The sequence below is a fragment of the Pleurodeles waltl genome, chromosome 1_1 (genome assembly GCF_031143425.1).
Source record: "Pleurodeles waltl isolate 20211129_DDA chromosome 1_1, aPleWal1.hap1.20221129, whole genome shotgun sequence".
Classification (NCBI taxonomy): Eukaryota; Metazoa; Chordata; class Amphibia; order Caudata; family Salamandridae; genus Pleurodeles; species Pleurodeles waltl.
Genome location: NC_090436.1, coordinates 711,087,908 through 711,107,336, shown reverse-complemented (window position 1 = coordinate 711,107,336; position 19,429 = coordinate 711,087,908). Strand labels below are relative to the sequence as shown.

Here is a 19,429-nt window from a genome sequence, read left to right as displayed (position 1 = left end):
TCTGTGACCCCACAACCAGAGCTAAGGGACCAGGGTGTTCGTATCCTGGCCCCTATTGTATTTTTTAATATTTGTTTTAGGACTTGGCTGAAGCAGAGTCCCAAGATGGCTGAAATCACTTCTTTTGTTGACGTGTTATTAGCCAATCTGATCTCTGCACCAGATTGGCAGGGTCGCGAATCCTTCGAGTCCCTATATATACAAATTTGGATTTCGTTGCATTTCCCAAAAACTACTGAACGGATTTACACCAAATAACAAAAAGGGCTCTTTCTGGACCAAGAGCTACCTTTTTGCCAAATTTGGGGTAAATCCTTCCAGTGGTTTTTGTGTTATTGCTGTTCAATTTTTCCTATGGGAATTAACATTCAAAAAGATCTAAATTTCACCTCTTCTTTTTCTCGGCCCCCGCTTGACGGATCATCCCGAAATTTTACAGACAGCAGCTCAGGACTGTCGAATTTTTTATGAACATTTTGGGAAAGATTCGTCAAGCGGCGCCAAAGATATAGGCAAGCATAAAAACAGCTTTTTCTACAGAAACTAGGTCCTAACTATAACTACCTACTGGCAACCACCAGAATATTATATATAGAAGATGTCACTTACCCAGTGTACATCTGTTCGTGGCATGAGACGCTGCACATTCACATGCTGTGCATTATCCTGCCATCTAGTGTTGGGCTCGGAGTGTTACAAGCTGTTTTTCTTTGAAGACGTCTTCGAGTCACGAGACCGAGGGACTCCTCCCTTTCGGCTCCATTGCGCCTGGGAATCCACTCCATCTTAGATTGTTTTCCCCGCAGAGGGTGAGGTAGGAGTTGTGAATATACTAAATGTGCCCATGCAATGGAGTAAGTATGTATGTACATAATGTGTGTTAAAATAGTATTTATTTACAAATTTACTATTTTCATTCAACTTATAACGGCTACAGGCTCCCGGGGAGGTGGGAGGGCGCATGTGAATCTGCAGCGACTCATGCCACGAACAGATGTACACTGGGTAAGTGACATTTTCCGTTCGATGGCATGTGTAGCTGCAGATACACATGCTGTGCATAGACTAATAAGCAGTAATCTCCCCAAAAAAGCGGTGGTTTAGCCTGTAGGAGTTGAAGTTGTTTGAAATAATGTTCTTAATACAGCCTGTCCTACTGTGGCTTGTTGTGTTGTTAACACATCTACACAGTAATGTTTTGTGAATGTATGAGGCGTAGACCATGTGGCTGCCTTACAAATTTCAGTCATAGGTATATTTCCTAGAAAGGCCAATGTGGCGTCTTTTTTACTAGTGGAATGCGCTCTTGGTGTAATAGGTAGATCTCTTTTTGCCTTAATATAGCAAGTTTGAATACATTTCACTATCCATCTGGCAATGCCTTGCCTTGCTTGGATATAGGATTACCTGCATGAGGTTTCTGGAAGGCTACAAACAATTGTTTTGTTTTACAAAACTGTTTTGTTCTGTCAATGTAATACATTAGTGCTCTTTTTATGTCTAATGTATGTAAGGCTCTGTCGGCTACTGAGTATGGTTGTGGAAAGAAGACTGGGAGTTCCACTGTTTGGTTTAGGTGGAATGGTGATATAACCTTTGGTAAGAATTTGGGATTTGTACGGAGAACCACTTTATGTTTATGTATTTGTATAAAGGGTTCTTGTATAGTAAATGTTTGTATCTCACTTACTCTTCTAAGTGATGTGATAGCTATTAGAAAGGCTACCTTCCAAGTTAAGTATTGCATTTCACAAGAGTGCATGGGTTCAAATGGTGGTCCCATGAGTCGTGTTAATACAATATTAAGGTTCCACGAAGGTACTGGTGGTGTTCTCGGGGGTATGATGCTTTTTAATCCCTCCATAAATGCTTTTATGACGGATTCTAAAAAGCGATGTTGAATGTGTAATCTGCAGATAGGCAGATATTGCTGTGAGATGTATTTTAATAGAAGAGAATGCTAGTTTAGACTTTTGTAAGTGTAATAAGTAACTTACAATGTCCTTTGCGGAAGCATGTAGTGGTTGAATTGGATTATTGTGGCAGTAGTAAACAAATCTTTTCCATTTGTTTGCATAACAATGTCTTGTTGTAGGTTTTCTAGGTTGTTTAATGACCTCCATACATTCTTGTGTAAGGTCTAAGTGTCCAAATTCTAAGACTTCAGGAGCCAGATTGCTAGATTGAGCGATGCTGGATTCGGGTGTCTGATCTGCTGTTTGTGTTGTGTTAGCAGGTCTGGCCTGTTCAGTAACTTGATGTGAGGTACTACTGATAAATCTAGCAGTGTTGTGTACCACGGTTGGCGAGCCCAGGTTGGTGCTATAAGTATTAGTTTGAGTTTGTTTTGACTTAGTTTGTTTACCAGATAAGTAATGAGTTGGAGAGGTGGAAAAGCGTAAGCAAATATCCCTGCCCAACTGATCCATAACTCATTGCCCTTGGACTGAGGGTGTGGGTACCTGGACACAAAGTTTTGGCATTTTGCGTTTTCTTTTTTTGCGAATAGGTCTATTTTTGGTGTTCCCCAGCGTAGGAAGTAATCTTGTAGGATCTGGGGATGAATTTCCAATTCGTGTGTTTGTTGGTGATCGACAGATTGTCGGCTAACTGGTTCTGAATGCCTGGGATGTATTGTGCTATTAGGCGAATGTGATTGTGAATTGCCCAATGCCAAATTTTCTGTGCTAAGTGACACAGTTGTGACGAGTGTGTCCCTCCTTGTTTGTTGAGGTAATACATTGTCGTCATGTTGTCGGTTTTGACAAGAATGAGTTTGTGGGCTATCAGTGGTTGAAATGCTTTTAATGCTAGAAACACTGCCCACAGTTCTAACTGGTTTATGTGCAGTTGTTTTTGTTGATTGTCCCATTGTCCCTAAATGCTGTGCTGGTTGAGGTGTGCTCCCCACCCTATCATGAAAGCATCTGTTGTGATCACGTCTTGAGGCATTGGGTCTTGGAATGGCTGCCCTTGGTTTAAATTTATAGGGTTCCACCATGGAAGCGAGAAGTGTGTTTGGCGGTCTATCAACACTAGATCTTGGAATTGACCCTGTGCTTGCGTCCATTGTTTTGCTAGGCACTGTTGTAATGGCCGCATGTGTAATCTTGCATTTGGGACAATGGCTATGCATGAGGACATCATGCCTAGAAGTTTCATTACAAACCTTACTTGGTAGTGTTGGTTTGGCTGTATGTTTAATGTAATATTTTGAAACGCTTGTACCCTTTGTGGACTTGGTGTGGCAATCGCTTTTTGTGTGTTGAGTGTTGCTCCCAAGTATTGTTGTATCTGGGATAGCTGCAGATGTGAATTTTGGTAATTTATAGAAAACCGTAGTTTGTGAAGAGTTTCTATAACGTATTGTGTGTGAAGACACTGTTGTTGAGTGCTGGTTTTTATTAACCAATCGTCTAAGTATGGGAAAACGTGATTGTGCTGTCTCCTTATATGAGCGGCTACTACTGCAAGGCATTTTGTGAATACCCTTGGGGCTGTTATCCCGAACGGTAACACCTTGAATTGATAATGCACGCCGTGTATTACAAATCTTAAGTATTTTCTGTGCGAAGGATGTATGGGTATGTGAAAATATGCATCCTTGAGATCTAACGTTGACATGTAGTCCTGTTTTTTGAGCAAGGGAATCACGTCTTGAAGTGTTACCATGTGGAAGGGATCTGATTTGATGTAGAGATTCAGCGTTCTGAGGTCTAATATGGGTCTCAACGTTTTGTCCTTCTTTGGAATTAGGAAATATAGTGAGTAGACACCGGTTCTTTTTGATGGTTGGGTACTAATTCTATTGCTTGTTTTTGTAACAATGCTTGGACTTCTAGTTGTAACAGGTCTAAGTGTTGTTTAGACATATTGTGTGCTCTTGGGGGCACATCTGGTGGGAAATGTATGAATTCTATGCAATAACCATGTTGGATAATGTCTAGGACCCATGCGTCCGTAGTGATGTTTGTCCAGTTTTTGTAGTATGCAGTAAGTCTCCCCCCCACTGGTGTTAAGTGTTGGGGTTTTTGACATTGAAGTCACTGTGTGGTTTGACTTGTTTTAGGGCTTTGGAATTTTCCCCTTGGGAATTGTCCACCCCTGTATGAGCCTCGAAACCCTCCTCTCTGGTACTGCCCCTGATAGGTGGGTCTGGTTTGTGAGGTGGAAGGCTCTGGTGTGTGCGTACGAAACCCCCCTCTAAATTGTGGCTTTCTAGATGTGCCTCTGCTATGTGGGGAGTAGAGCGCGCCCATGGCTTTGGACGTGTCTGTGTCCTCCTTTAATTTCTCAATTGCTGTGTCCACCTCCGGCCCAAACAATTGTTCTTGGTTAAAAGGCATGTTTAACACAGCTTGCTGGATTTCCGGTTTGAAGCCTGAGCTCCGTAACCATGCATGCCTGCGAATGGTTACCGCAGTGTTGACTGTCCGTGCGGCTGTGTCTGCCGAGTCCAATATGGATCTTATCTGGTTGTTGGAAATTGCTTGTCCTTCTTCAACAACCTGTTGGGCACGTTTCTGGTGTTCTTTGGGCAAGTGCTGTATAATGTGTTGCATCTCGTCCCAGTGTGCCCTGTCGTAAGTGAGCCAGTAGGGCTTGCAAATTGCGATCCGCCATTGATTGGCTGCCTGTGCTGCCACTCGTTTGCCCGCTGCATCGAACTTCCTACTCTCTTTGTCAGGCGGTGGTGCGTCTCCTGATGATTGAGTTTGCCCTTTTTCTTGCTGCTCCCACAGCCACCGATTCTGGTGTCAGTTGTTGTGTTATATAAACAGGGTCCGTAAGGGGAGGTTTGTATTTTTTCTCCACCCTAGGCGTGATAGCCCTTCCTTTCAATGGCTCCTGGAAGGCCTGTTTTGCGTGCTTGAGCATGCCTGGGAGCATTGGCAGACTTTGGTAGGAACTGTGGGTGGATGCCAAGGTGTTAAATAGGAAATCATCCTCTATTGGCTCCGAATGCATTGCTACATTGTGGAATGTAGCTGCCCTTGATAGTACCTGCGTGTATGCAGTACTGTCCTCTGGAGGGGACGGCCTTGTTGGGTAACAATCTGGACTGTTGTCGGATACCGGTGCATCATATAAGTCCAATGCATCCAGGTCATCCTGTGTCATCCCTGTATGTGTCGGTGACTGCATTGGGGGTGTTGTTACCGGGGACAGCTGTGGTGAATGTAGTGGAGAAGGCTGTGGCGAAAACCTTGGTGGTGGTGTTTTATCTCTTGCCACCTTTGCCTTTGGCTGCATTTCTGACTTCTGAAATGCCAGCTTTCTTTTGATTTTAATTGGAGGAAGAGTTTGTATTTTACCAGTCTCTTTCTGGATGTGTAGCCTTCTTTGGGTATGGTCTAGTTCCCCCATACTTATTTCCTGCTCAAATCTATGTTCATGCATTTGGCCGGAAGGTCCTTGCTCTTCCGTGTAAGAGCCTAATTTTGGCTCCAAGGCTGCTTTTTTCGGTACCGAAGATTTTGAAACAGTCTTTTTCGGTTCCGAGGTAACTTTTTTCACCTTGGGTGTGTCGAACTCTCGGTGCCGAGATCGTTCGGAGCTTGAATCTCGACAGGAGTCTGATGTCTTCGACAGTTGTGTGGCCTTTTTCGGTGCCGATGTTTGGTCACCGTCTTTTCGAATGGGGTAAGCCATGGCCTGCTGGCGGTGGCATCCCCTTGGCCTTTACTATCTTGGTTTGAGTCTTGGACGGGCAGTTTTACTCAGTTTTCTGCGTTGTCGCCGGTTGCTCACTTTCGGAGTCGTCCGAGTCCGTTCCCTGGATGGAGATTCTTTCCTCCTCTTCGACGTCGATCTGTTCTCTTGGTGTCAAAGCTATTTGCAGTCTTCTGGCTCTTCGATCGCGGGGTCTTTTTCGATCGAAATGCCCGACAGGCCTCCGAAGTATCCTCCCTGTGTTCCGGTGATAGACACAGATTACAGACCAAGTGTTGGTGTGTATAAGGATACTTCGCGTGGCACTTCGGACAGAAGCGGAAGGGAGTCGGTCCATTAGTTTCGACAATGGACGCGGTCGGGCCGACCAGGCCCCGATAAAGAGTGGAAGCCCCCAAGGGCTGCCGGAGCGCTTCTACTATTGGTGCCGATATACTAAACCTCAACGGTACCGAGCGCGAACAATACAGTCGAACTTTTGATATTTAGCTAACTTTCCCGATTCGAAATACGAAGCGAAGAGGAACACGTCCGAACCAGATGGCGGAAAGAAAACAATCTAAGATGGAGTCGACGCCCATGCGCAATGGAGCCGAAAGGGAGGAGTCCCTCGGTCTTGTGACTCGAAAAGACTTCTTTGAAGAAAAACAACTTGTAACACTCCGAGCCCAACACTAGATGGCAGGATAATGCACAGCATGTATATCTGCCGCTACACATGCCTATATATGGAAAATGTAATTTACCCATCTGTTTGTGGCATGTAGTGCTGTAGATTCACATGCTGTGCAATGATGAGGCAAATGTGGTGGAGAAAACTGAATAGTCTTTGGCTTTTCCTTATGTTTAAATATTTTCTCTGTTAAAGGGCCATCATCCAAACTCTCCTGGATTGCCAATTTCCTCTTTGTAATTGGAAGGGGAGAGGCTATAATCTTTCCAGTCTCTTTCTGGATTTGAATCCTCCTTTGTTTTTGGTCCATGACCTCAAGAATGGGTCTAATGTCTGTCATCTCCCCCCTGTTCTGAAGATGAAACCCGTTTTCTGCCTCCTAATGAATGCTCTGAAAGCTTGGTGGCAGTATGCTTCATACAGGCTGAAAAAGTGGTCTGAGCAGTAGGGGAAAGTGTTTTCGGCTCCGAGGATGGGCTTCGATGTTTGGACTCTGAAGAGGAGCATGGATGTTTCGGCACTGATGTAGTATGATACCAACTTGGTTCCGAAGCGGAAGCCTGCAATTTTCAACTCTATGCTGAAACAGGCGTGACAGTGTTGTTGGGAGCGAGTCTTGGCCTTTTTTTTTCGACGAACCCGAGGGTTGGTCAACGATTTGATGTTTTCGGGTTGAACCATGGCTAGCAAGCAGTGGTATGTCCAAGACCTTTTGTGATTTGTTAGTTTGTTGGGAAGGGGCATGTACTGCGCCGCAGGGAGTACCCTGGCTGCCCTCATCTGAATCTCAGTCGGAGTCAGCCTCGATTGGAGACTGACGTCTGTACTTGTTCCTCACCAAAGATGTCGGGTGTTTGCTCTGTGAGCTTTGATGCGATCTCCAACTGGCTTTCTCTTCTATCTTGTAAGGTCTTCTTAGATCGAAAGGACTGACACGCCTAGCAGGTCTCTTCTTGGTGGTCTCAAGAAAGGCAGAGGTTACACACCGAATGCTGATCAGTGTAGGGAAACTTGGTGTGGCACTGAAGACCGAATCCGAATGTAGTCTGATCCTTGAGCCTTTGATGGAGTAGGCCCAAAGAGGCCAGAGAAGGGCGTGGGCACCCGAAAAGGCAGTTATTCGAACTAGACGCTACAACTGGATCGAGTGTAGTCAGAAATCGCGTTCGAAAACTATACTGACGTTAAGATAAAGGAAAGAGAAGTTCAGATTGTATGGATCCTAAAGTACTGGAGTGAGAGGGAACACATCCAAACCTGCAGGCGGAAAGAAAACAAACAAAGGATTCACATGCTTTGCATAATCCGCCATCTAGTGTTGGGCTCAGAGTGTTGCAAGTTGTTTTTCTTCAACAAAGCTTTTTTGAATCACACGATCGAGTGACTCCTCCTCTTGGTGATAGGACTCAATGCCCATGCGCACTTTAAGATTGTTTTCCCGCAGGAGGTTGAAGTAAGGAGTGAAGAGTTGTATTTGTACGTACATACATATAGTAAGTAAAGAAGATGCCCATGCGATGTATATACATATCTACATAATACAGTACCACAACGGCTACAGGCTTCCGGGGAGGAGGGAGGGCGCATGTGAATCTACAGAACAGATGTACACTAGGTAAGTGACATTTTCCGTTCAATGGCATGTGTAGCTGCAGATACACATACTTTGCATAGACTGAAAAGCAGTCCCCTTCTAAAATAAGAAGTGGCTAGCCTGTAGGAGTTGAATTAGTTTGAAATAGTGTTTTAAGCACTGCTTGACCAACATTGCTTGACAACACGTCCACACAATAGTATTTTGTAAATGTGTGTGGTGTAGACCATGTGGCTGCTTTGCATATGTCTGCCATTGGTATATTGCCTCAGAATGCCATTGAAGCTCCTTTCTTTCTAGTAGAATGTGCTTTAGAGGTTACTAATAGCTGTCTTTTAGCCTTAAGATAAGTTTGAATACACTTTACTATCCATCTGGCTAATCCTTGTTTGGAAATGGGATTACCTTTACGAGGCTGTTGAAAAGCCACAAAAAGTTGTTTAGATTTTCTAAAATCTTTTGCTCTGTCTATATAATACATAAGAGCTTTTATGTGATGAAGAGTGTAAAGAGCTCTTTCAGCAACTGAATCTGGCTATGGAAAGACTACTGACAATTCCACTGACTGACGTGAAGTGGTGAGACCACTTTAGGTAGGAATTTTGGATTTGTCCTAAGTACTATTTTGTGTTTGTGAATTTGGAAGAAGGGCTCTTCTAAAGTGAATATTTGAATTTCACTTACTCTCCTTAAGGAAGAAATTGCTACCAGGAAAGCAACTTTCCATGAGAGAAACTGAAGTCTGCAAGAATGCATGGGTTCAAATGGTGGACTCATATACCTTGTGAGCACAATGTTGAAATTCCAGGCTGGAGCTGGTGGAGCTCTAGGTGGAATAACTAAGGCCTTCCATAAAAGAATAGTGCGCAAGACTGCAGTCTCCAGAATATACACTTGAGGAGAATAGGGGATGCAGATGACATCGGTTCTAAACACAAAAACACAAAGCAATCCAATTCGGCTGATGGATTAACTCATATCGCTTCAAAGAGTCACTATTTTGCACAGGTTCTCATATCCGAATTAAGGGAAATCGATAGAAAAAACTGCAACAAGATAGATACTAATAATTAGACTCTGATAATGGAATTTAAAAGGATGTGAGAAATGGGTTTGTGACACCATTCAGTGGGAAAAAAGAATTGTTGGTGGTGTGCTCTGCATACCTGCAAGATTTGGGATGGAAGCTTTACATGTAACCAGCACGCAGAGCTCGGCATTAAAACAGCTACAGAAGCAGTTTGATCACTTTACTATTAAATGAAGTCTGAAAAAAATACATGAAAAAAGCCAAGACAACATCTACCACAATGCATTGAGGCATTAGCGAAATCAGCCTTACAGAAGATACACACTTAGGAAAAGGTACGTGCTCCTTTGTGTAAATTCTACCACATTCTTTCTATGTCCATAAACAGATCTTTGTTTTCACAACCGGCAGTGAAAGCAAACATGGAGTTTCTCAGTGACACTTTCTGATGTCAGTCAAATAGCAGCATTTTGAACTACCTAAGAGAGGTTAACCAAAACTTTGGAGAGCACAAGCCACACAGACTTGGCATAAACCTAAGCTGCAGCCTACCACTGGCCCGACTGAACAGTTGACCTGCCAATTCGAAGCAAGAAGTAGTTTGCAAACAGTTTTGGGTGATGAAAACAAAGCAGATTAAAATTTCGGAAATCTGTGACTGTAGGGAAATAACTCGTCAAAAATCCAACCACAGATTTGACAGTCTTTTCCACTTGAGGATGACCATTTACTGAGCCAAGAGGAATGCCTTCATATTTCCACTATGCCCCTGACAGTCGTAGTTGAAGTCTTGTGAGAGTTGAGCCTCAGGCAGTTTATGTATTCAGTCTAGCTCACTGTCATTCCAGGTCAGTGATTGGTAGCAGTCAAATCTAGGTCACCATCCAGACAGAATGTCACCTGAGCCGGAAGAGGTTCAACAAACATTAAAAACACTTAGGGGAGTGAGTAGCAATGTGGCACAAGTCAGATTTACTCGAGCAGCAAACCGAGGTAAAGCACATTGCTGAAGAAGGGGGTAAAAAAAGATGGTGGATTGCTTGAATTAATCCTAGACACTGGTATTTGCTATGGACTGAAATCCAGTTTTTGAGTCTAGAGTGACATAGCGAGCAACAAATTATGGTTCAAACTGGCAAAAAAAGACTGCCAAGACCGATTCATTGAAACATTCCTTCTATTACTTGTTGTTTGCTGCAGTAGGCACTCTAAGTGCATCTGATATGCACAGTCATGGGTCTTGAGCTCACTGTGTCACAGGAGTCATGCGATACCTCTCAAGAGCAAAGGCAGTCAAAACCTGTCCCAAGTTGCTTATTTTCACCTCTGGTGAGGACCTGGCCTAGCAGTTGTGGCTGGACTTTTGCTATTGCACACTGCAGGTCTCCCTCTAAAGTGGCATAGTGAGTGAAAAACTACAGTCTGGAAAGCAGCTCAACCGACTGCCAATAGAAGAATTAATTCAAGTATTCTTTCCATTACGTATTGTTCATGTTGAACAAGAAAGGCCTGAACTGATCCTTTCAAACTAACTTCCTTTAGATGATTAATTAGGCTGATGTAGTTAACTGTGTCAAATGCCACTGAAAGCTTCTTTCATAACACACATGATCTCACTGCAACTTGGTGATCATTGAGAACCTTGTAGAATTTTAGAGAATTACAGAACCTAACTACCATGCACGTTTTTAAGACTTAAAAACAATACAGAAAATTTAAAGTTTCTGTTTTAGAGATTCCCAACCCCTAGAATCAATTTACTCTTTCACAGCTGGACTCAGGAAGCACACAGTCTACAGTGCTTGATCACTGCATAGATAAAACATTTGCCACATCTATTTAGCACTGGTCTCTTCCAATGTGCACAATATGCAGACACATTGTTTCCTAAAGTTGCATAGGCAGCTTAATAAGCAAAAGACAGATGTAGAAAAATGGTAGCGGAAATCACAGCAGTCACCTTATACAAGAGGAAACAGCACTGTACCTTTGAGTAGATTATGGTCTAAAGTACTAGTAAAAAGAGGGTGCTTAATAGGGTGAGTGGCTGAGCATATGGGGAAGGATCTGTGCATTCATATGACTATTGTAGTGTAGAGTTTGCTTAACAGCTTTGAGAAAGAAACCATTTGGTTAAGCAACATAACACCGAGAAAGGAAGAGAGAAAAGACACAGGGATTAGTGTACATATGCTTCTTGTTCTTACTGAACATTCATTTGCAGATATAATTGATATGTATGTTTGCTCCCCTTCAGATTAAATACAAAACAGAAGAAAACACAGACTAAGTAAAGTGCTGAAGTTGAATTATCCAATTTAAAGTATTTAGCAAAATCCTAATAAAGGTAGTGGTTGAAACTGAACTCAAGTTGTCAAGGTAAAACAAACCTTTGTTTTATATAATTCAATCTCATTATCCGTTATCCGCCATGGTTCATCTTCTTTCATTTTGTCTGCCACGTCTTGCTCCAGATCATCTTCATGTAGCCTAAAAGGTTCAATCTGTTCTTCAAAGGCAGCGACACTAAGGAAAACAGAAATTCTATTATGTTGAGTAGAAAACAAGCACAATTGTAGTTTTATTTGATACCACATAATAATAATAATAATAACAAAAATTAAAACTTTACAAATAAAACATAGTTACAACCTATTTCGTAAATGAGAAATGTTCCCTGGATAAGGGGGTTGCATGTTCTCCTGATCTTGTGCATACAAGTGCATCTAGGTGTCCCATTCTATCTGATGGAAACAATCAAGCATGTTATTTCCACCTATTCAACAAACACAAGCACACAGTCGAAGCCACAACACAAATCTTCAAATACACCCTATGCTACCCACCATAGGAGGGTTGAATAACAGGTTGTGTGGGTGATGTACCCATGGCTGACCACACATGCACCACTGCATATTAGGGAAACTGAGGATTTTATTCCACCATAAAAAAAGGTAACATTCTACTTTTTGGTGAGGAATAACATTTTCTTTCTCAGCCTTCAGGAATTGTATCTTTGCTTATTTTGCAAAGGCTCTTACCTGAAGAGCAGTAGGGGGTTAATTTTTGTGAATTCCACTCTTTTTTGGCATAGTGCTGCTAGTATGCGTCTCTGTAGTAAGCAAAGTCATTTTTTTTGAAAACGCAAACATGACAGATTATTGCCATAGTGAAATTAAAACAAATGAATGCAATTAAAGTTTACAATCTTCATTGTGTTTAGTGCCTTGTTGACAACTGTTTTTCAGATGGCATTTATAATATTTCTGGAACCATCAGTTTTAGTTAAATTAAGAGTAGTTCTGTTAAATGCACACCGTGAAAAGTAAAACAGTTTTAGATGGAAGGATGAAAGAGTTCCAAAACTTTTACGACACTCTAAAAAATATTGATATGCATTTAATGTAGGAGGCTGGCCTGGCTTATAGTGGGTACCTTGTGGTACTTACACCTTGTGCCAGGTCCAGTTATCCCTTAGTAGATTAGAGGTGTTTCTAGCAGCTTAGGCTGTTAGAGGTAGCTATGGCAAAACAGCTTAGGCTGAACTAGGAGACATCCAAAGCTCCTACCATACCACTTATATCATATAGCACAATATCATAAGAAAACACAATACTCAGAGTTACTAAAAATAAAGGTAATTTATTTTAGTGACAATATGCCAAAAGTATCTCAGAGGATACCCTCACTTAGGAGGTAAGTAATATACACAAATTATATGTACACAAACCCAAATCAGGTAAAAGTAAGAAAAGTAGTGCAAACAATGTAGAATCACAATAGGATGCAATAGGTAGACATAGGCCTAGGGGCAACACAAACCATATACTCAAAAAGTGGAATGCGAATCACAAATGGACCCCAGGCCAATGGGAGATTGTAGAGGGTCGCTGAGACAGACAACAGTAAGCGTGTCCAAAATACCCCACCCCAAGATCCTGAAAAGTAGGAGTAAAGTTACCCTACTACCCCAGAAAGACAGAATAGTCGTGATAGGGGATTCTGCAAGAACCACAAGCACCAGCAAAACACTGAAGACGGATTCCTGGACCTGAGGACCTGTAAAGGAAGGGGACCAAGTCCAAGAATCACGAAAGTTCCTGGGGAGGGGGATGGGGGGCCGGAGCCCACTAAACCCCAGATGAAGGTGCAAAAGGGCTGCCTCCGGGTGGAAGAAGCCAAAGATTCTGCAACAGAAGGTGCCAGGAACTTCCCCTTTGGTGAGAAGATGTACCATGGCATGCTGGAGGTTGCAGAAGTGTTTCCATGCAGAAATACCACGAACAAGCCTTGCTAGCTGCAAGGTTCGCGATTGAGGATTTTGGGTGCTGCTGGGGACCAGGAAGGACCAGGATGTCGCCCCTTGGAGGAGGAGACAGAGGGGGCGCTCAGCAACTCAGAGATCCCCGCAGAAGCAGACAGCACCTGCAGAAGTACCGGAACAGGCACTTAGAAGAGCTGAGGACAGCGGTCGACTCAGAGTCACAAAGGAGGGTCCCACGACGTCAGAGTCCAACTCAGCGAGTTGGGCAATGCAGGATGGAGTGCTGGGGACCCAGGCTAGGCTGTGCACAAAGGAATCCTTGGAAAAGTGCACAGAAGCCGGAGCAGCTGCAAATCACGCAGTACACAGGTTTGCTGCCTGGCGTGGGGAGACAAGGACTTATCTCCACCGACATTGGACAGAAGGGCCACTGGACTGTGGGAGACATTTGGACCCAGCTCCTGTGTTCCAGGGACCACGCTCGTCAGGATGAGAGGGGACCCCGAGGACCGGTGATGCAGAAGTTTGGTGCCTGCGTTGGCAGGGGGAAGATTCCGTCGACCCACGGGAGACTTCTTGGCTTCCAGGGCAGGGTGAAAGCAGACAGCCATCAGAGCATGCACCACCAGGAAACAGTCGAGAAAGCCGGCAGGATGAGGCAGCTACAATGTTGCTGGTAGCCGTCTTGCTACTTTGTTGCGTGTTTTGCAGGCGTCCTGGAGCAGTCAGCGGTTGATCCTTGGCTGAAGTCGAAGAGGGAAGTTCAGAGGAACTCTGGTGAGCTCTTGCATTCGTTATCTGAGAAATAGCCCAGAGGAGAGACCCTAAATAGCCAAAAAAAGGAGGTTTGGCTACTAAGAAAGGAGGCTTGGCTACTGCAAGAGGTAAGCACGTATCAGGAGGGGTCTCGGACGTCACCTGCTGGCACTGGCCACTCAGAGCTGTCCATTGTGCCCCAAAACCTCTGAATCCAAGATGGCAGAGGTCTAGGACACACTGGAGGAGCTCTGAGCACCTCCCCTGGGAGGTGCAGGTCAGGGGAGTGGTCACTCCCCTTTACTTTGTCCAGTTTTGCGCCAGAGCAGGGCTGGGGGATCCCTGAACCGGTGCAGACTGGCACCATCTGTGCCCATCAAAGCATTTCCAGAGGCTGGGGGAGGCTACTCCTCCCCAGCCCTTCACACCTATTTCCAAAGGGAAATGGTGTAACACCCTCTCTCAGAGGAAATCCTTTGTTCTGCCTTCCTGGGACTGAAGAATTATCTACAGGAGCCATTTCTAGCAGGATGAGGTAGAGTCCTGGCATCAGTGAGGCCTACCTAATACTAGGGGGTCAGTTGATCACTGGAAAGGAGCTACCAAATGCTAGGGGTCATGCTGAAGGGTGTCATGCCGATGGTCATATAAAACACACACTCAGGGGAGGAGCCAAAATGGCGGCTGAGAAGGACGCCTAATCTGTGAGCTCAGTCTCTGGCTTGCTGGATACATCCCGAAGGGCGCCCCCCCGGCTTGGTATCGACATCTGGAGGGGCGTAATCTGAGCCCGGGAGACCGACGAGTGCAGGAGAAGCAACTCCGCGCCAGGATTGGAGCTGCGGCTGCCGAGATCGAGCGCGACCCGCGAGGAGAGAAGGACCGCGACACCTGGGACGGCGCAGGGCGAGCTCTGCGGCGCGATCGAGGGTTGCTGGAGCAAGCCAAGGAGGCGCCTGTGTGCGGGAGCCGGCGGCTGGGAGGAACAGAGCAGCGCCTCCCGGGCCGAGAGCTGGTTGGGGCTCTCCCCCCTCATTGTCTCTGTCTCCACTTGCGCCACGTGAGGAGAGTAATGAGAACTTTGGTACACCTATGGAGGGGCGCACCATTTTGATGTAGGATCCGGGGTGTTGGTGTTCGAGGGCCACAACGTGGGAGGCAGCCTGCCATCAAGACAGGCGAGAGATATCAACACCGGCCGGAACGAGGATGTCTGCTCGCCGCCCTGCACCGGCGCTCGACTGCCCGGGCGTGGTGCTGCAGACCGGAATTGCGGCTCCCTGTCTGCACCGGCTGCAAAATAATCAGTAGCGGTGAGTGAACGGAAGGGGGGGGTGGGAGGGGGGGGGGGGTTGTTGGTGAGGAAGAGCCTTGGCTGCAGGAGACACCGCTGGAGCAAAGACACTTCGGGGTATCGGGAGCTGCTGGTAATCATCAGAGGTAGGCTCCCAGGGCTGTATGTTGGAACCTCACGCCCACCAACTATGGAGGCCTGCTGACCAGGGATTTGGCCAGGCCAGAGTTGGGCTCCCGGCCCGCTGGCTGATGCCGCTGACGGACCTCTCTCCTGCCCGGAGGCACTAGAATCTTGACCAGGCAATCTAGGAAGGGGCTGGAGAGGGGGGCAGTGGACGGACCTCCGTTCTCCCCACCTTCTCCCTTTGTCCTTCATCTTCTCCCTCTCGCCGCTCCTCCTGGGGCGTCGCTGCCACCCGCCTCCACCGTTGCCCTCGCGGGGGGCCACGCAGACAAGCAGGAACTACATAAAATCTATCCAATAGGGGGCGCCTCAGTCCTCTAGAGGATCTGTACAGTCGGGGACGGCCGACCGAAGGGAAGCTTCTGCTCAAGATTGTTAAAAAGTAGGAGTGAGGGCCCAGCAGTTACACTTGCAACGGATCATACCTCTGCCCCGCCTGCTCAAGGGAACTCGAGGACCCCCGGCAGCCTCATAGAGCATCAGCACTAAACCAAAGATACACCAAAATTGAAATCCGTGGAGTGGGCTGCACTTGCACACGCCCGCTACACCTCACCCCAAAAGGTACTACATAGTTAAGCAAAATGGCTGGGAGATCTAAATCAGCAAAAAAAGAGAACCAAAACATACAGGGCCCAGCTCCTAGCGAGCAACAAATAATCCCAACTTTACAATCATTAGAAAGTACGCTCCAAGCCCACTCCACACAATTTGAAAAAGTACTACAGGCAATAATGGACACTAAATCCTCCTTGGAAAATAGAATAGACACAGTATCACAAGATTTGAATTTACTCAGAGTGGACCACCTCAAATTGACGGAGAGAGTGAAATCAGCAGAAGAGGCATTGACTGAACTTACTCCAACGACTATGGATAATCAAAAACAAATCCAACGCCTGGACGCTGAGATGAAGATACTCTGGAGGTGGGCAGAGGAGGCAGAAGGTAGATCGCGCCGCAATAACGTTCGCTTTTTGGGGTTCCCCGAAAAATTGCAGGAATCGAGCACGGAAATATTCCTAGAACAATGGCTGATTAAAGAAGTGTTCAACGGTGTTCCATCGAAGTTTTTCTCTGTGGAAAGGGCGCACAGAGTTCTGGGGAGACCGCCGGTCCCGGGTCAACCACCCAGACCACTGATAGCCAGATTCCTAAATTAGAGACCGTGATGCAATATTACAGCAGTTCCGCAACAAAGGCCCATTCAGCTATGAGGACTCTGTTATTAATGCCTATCCAGACTTGACACAAGAGGTACAAAGACAACGTAATTCCTATGTCAAAAGCAAACAGAGATTACGTGAGCACAATATCAAATATGCCCTATTGTTCCCTGCTAAACTAAGAGTGGTAATAGATGAACGCATCCACGTGTTCACCTCTCCTGAGGAAGCCTGGACATGGCTACACGCCAAGGGACTTGCTCGCCCCCAAGAGCGAGCGGACGAAGGCGAGGAATGGCTAACCTCTACCTCACGGAGGAGCTCCAAGAGGCGATCTAAGGGACAACCCACTGAAAAACAGGCAGCGGCAAAAAGGGCAAGGGCACTGAGGGAAACTCCCCTGCTTACACAGAACTCATTTGAGGCACTTCAGGCGACTCCCACGGACAGCTTGGACTCTGATGCGGCTAGCTCAGATTCTACAATGACAGACGTGCTGAAAGCTCCGAAACTCACCCCCAGGTCTGTGGACGAACTTTGAGTGTACGCAGTCGCACCGTTTCCCCTACTGAACTGACCGCAGTCCCCAGAGGAAGGCACAGGGTGCCCGTGAGCGGGATTGCATGCCGGTGGCTGCAGTCCCAAACAACGAGTATCTTTTGTATAAACCTCCTTTTTTCTGCTTGATGAGTGTGACACTTAGGCCCGGCCTTGGGTGGGGGGGGGGGTGGGGGTGGGGGGGGGGGGGGGGGGGTGGGGGGGGGGGAGGGGGACGGACACTCCGGGGACACCCAATTGCATCGGCAGACTAAGTCTGCGGAAGGATGTGAGCCCCGTAAAAGAGCCACATCTGGTTGACATGATAGCTTCACCACAGTTATCCATATGGATACAGGCCTCTCTACATACTCAAGGGCTGAGTAGTTTAGCACAATTTAACAGTTGGGTTAGGGAACTAGTTGGGGAGGGTGGGAAACAGTTAAGGTGTACACTAGGGGTCTACTTACAACACAGGAAACACTGCTGGGACAGGCAAGCTCAACAAAACGCCTCACAGGGTGGGGAGGAGATTGGAAAGGATTGGTAAATAAGAGCGTGCTACAAGCGGACACTACTTCTAATGTCATATGGCTCAAAACGCGACACACAATACACACCAATATGATATAGTGACATGGAACGTGAGGGGCTTGGGGGCACTAAGTAAAAGATCCCGAGTATACGCACGCCTCAGACGCCTGGGTACACATATTGCGATTTTACAAGAGACAGTTGCTGCAGCCGGATTTGCAGGAAATGCGCACGAAGTGGGGTGGACAGGTTATAGGCACATCATACTCAGCTTTTGCAAGAGGAGTAGTGATCTGGATAGCAGAAGGCGTCCCATTTGTCCAAACGTCACACAGAATAGACCAAGGGGGGCAGATATGTGGTGGTGGAAGGCCAGCTGGATGGTAGGCAGCTATCTTTAATTGGCATATATGCCCCTAACAGTGGAATAATGGGATTTCTGGGTTCGCTCACGCCAGCATTATTGACGAACCCAGCGACCCCGGCCATCTGGGGGGGTGATTTTAATAGCACACCGAACGCAGTATTAGACAGGTCAAGCACCCAAGTGGGAACGACGGCAACCAGAAATGCTAAATGCCCACTGCAGATGTGGGCAGACGACATGAGACTTTGGGCCAGATGTAGGTCGGTAGAGTTTTGCGAGTTGCAATTTGCGAGTCACAGCGACTTGCAAATTGCAACTCGCAAAACGAAATGCAGAAAGGTGTCTCAGACACCTTCTGTGACTCGCTATGGGGTCGCAAAGACCCACCTCATGAATATTAATGAGGTGGGTCGCAGTTTGCGACCCCATAGCGAGTCCATGCACTCACAGGGATGGTGGCCTGCTGGAGACAGCAGACCACCATGTCTGTGACTGCTTTTTTAATAAAGCAGTTTTTTTTTCTTTTTGGAAAACGAGCTGCAAAAAGAAAAACTTCTGAAACCATTTGGTTTCGTTTTTTTCAGAGTAGGCAGTGGTCTGAAAACATATTTTTTTGGGTATTCACAAAGGGGAAGGGGTCCCATGGGCAACCATGGCCCACCGTCAACCAAGAAAAGAAAAAACAGCCTGGTTCACAGACGAACTCATCACCTCCAAACGCACCTGCCAGAAACTTAAGAAGAAATGGCTTCTCGAACGCACACCTGACAGCCTGTCAAACCACAAGGAAGCCACCCGCAAGCACCACCAACTAATCCGACTCGCCAAATGCTCCCACTTCACAGAACGCCTAAACAACAACGCACACGACAGCAAGGAGCTCTTCTGCATCTCCACCTTCTTCTACCAGAAGATCGCCGCCATCCACAACAGCCTTAACACCACACCACCGCCAGACCCCACCCCCGACAACTCCTCCGACGCCGACCACCTTGACCCACGTAGATGACGCCGAAACTCTTAAGATCATGAACTCCATCCATTCAGGATCCCCCTCTGACCCCTGCCCACACCACGTCTACAACAAAGCCGACTCCACCATCGCCCCCCAACTTCGAAAGATCATCAACCTATCCTTCGATACCGGGACTTTCCTGGACTGCTGGAAGCACGCCGATATCCAAGCCCTCCTCAAGAAACCCAAGGCTGACCTCAACGACCTCAAAAACTTCCGCCCGATCTCCCTCCTTCCCCTTCCCAGCAAAGATCATTGAGAAGATCGTCAACGCCCAGCTCACCCACTACCTCGAAGACAACTCCATCCTGGACCCCTCCCAATCCAGCTTCAGACGCAA

General features: G+C 46.3%; 1 protein-coding gene across 1 annotated transcript in view; it reads right to left on the bottom strand.

The window, feature by feature from the left end:
* SLC12A2 (solute carrier family 12 member 2) overlaps window positions 1-19,429 on the bottom strand; it is a 409,553-nt gene that overhangs the window by 19,470 nt on the left and 370,654 nt on the right. Inside the window, exon 25 of the mRNA XM_069227287.1 lies at window positions 11,361-11,496. Coding sequence (XP_069083388.1) covers window positions 11,361-11,496 — 136 coding nt within the window. The remainder of the gene's footprint in view (window positions 1-11,360; window positions 11,497-19,429) is intronic.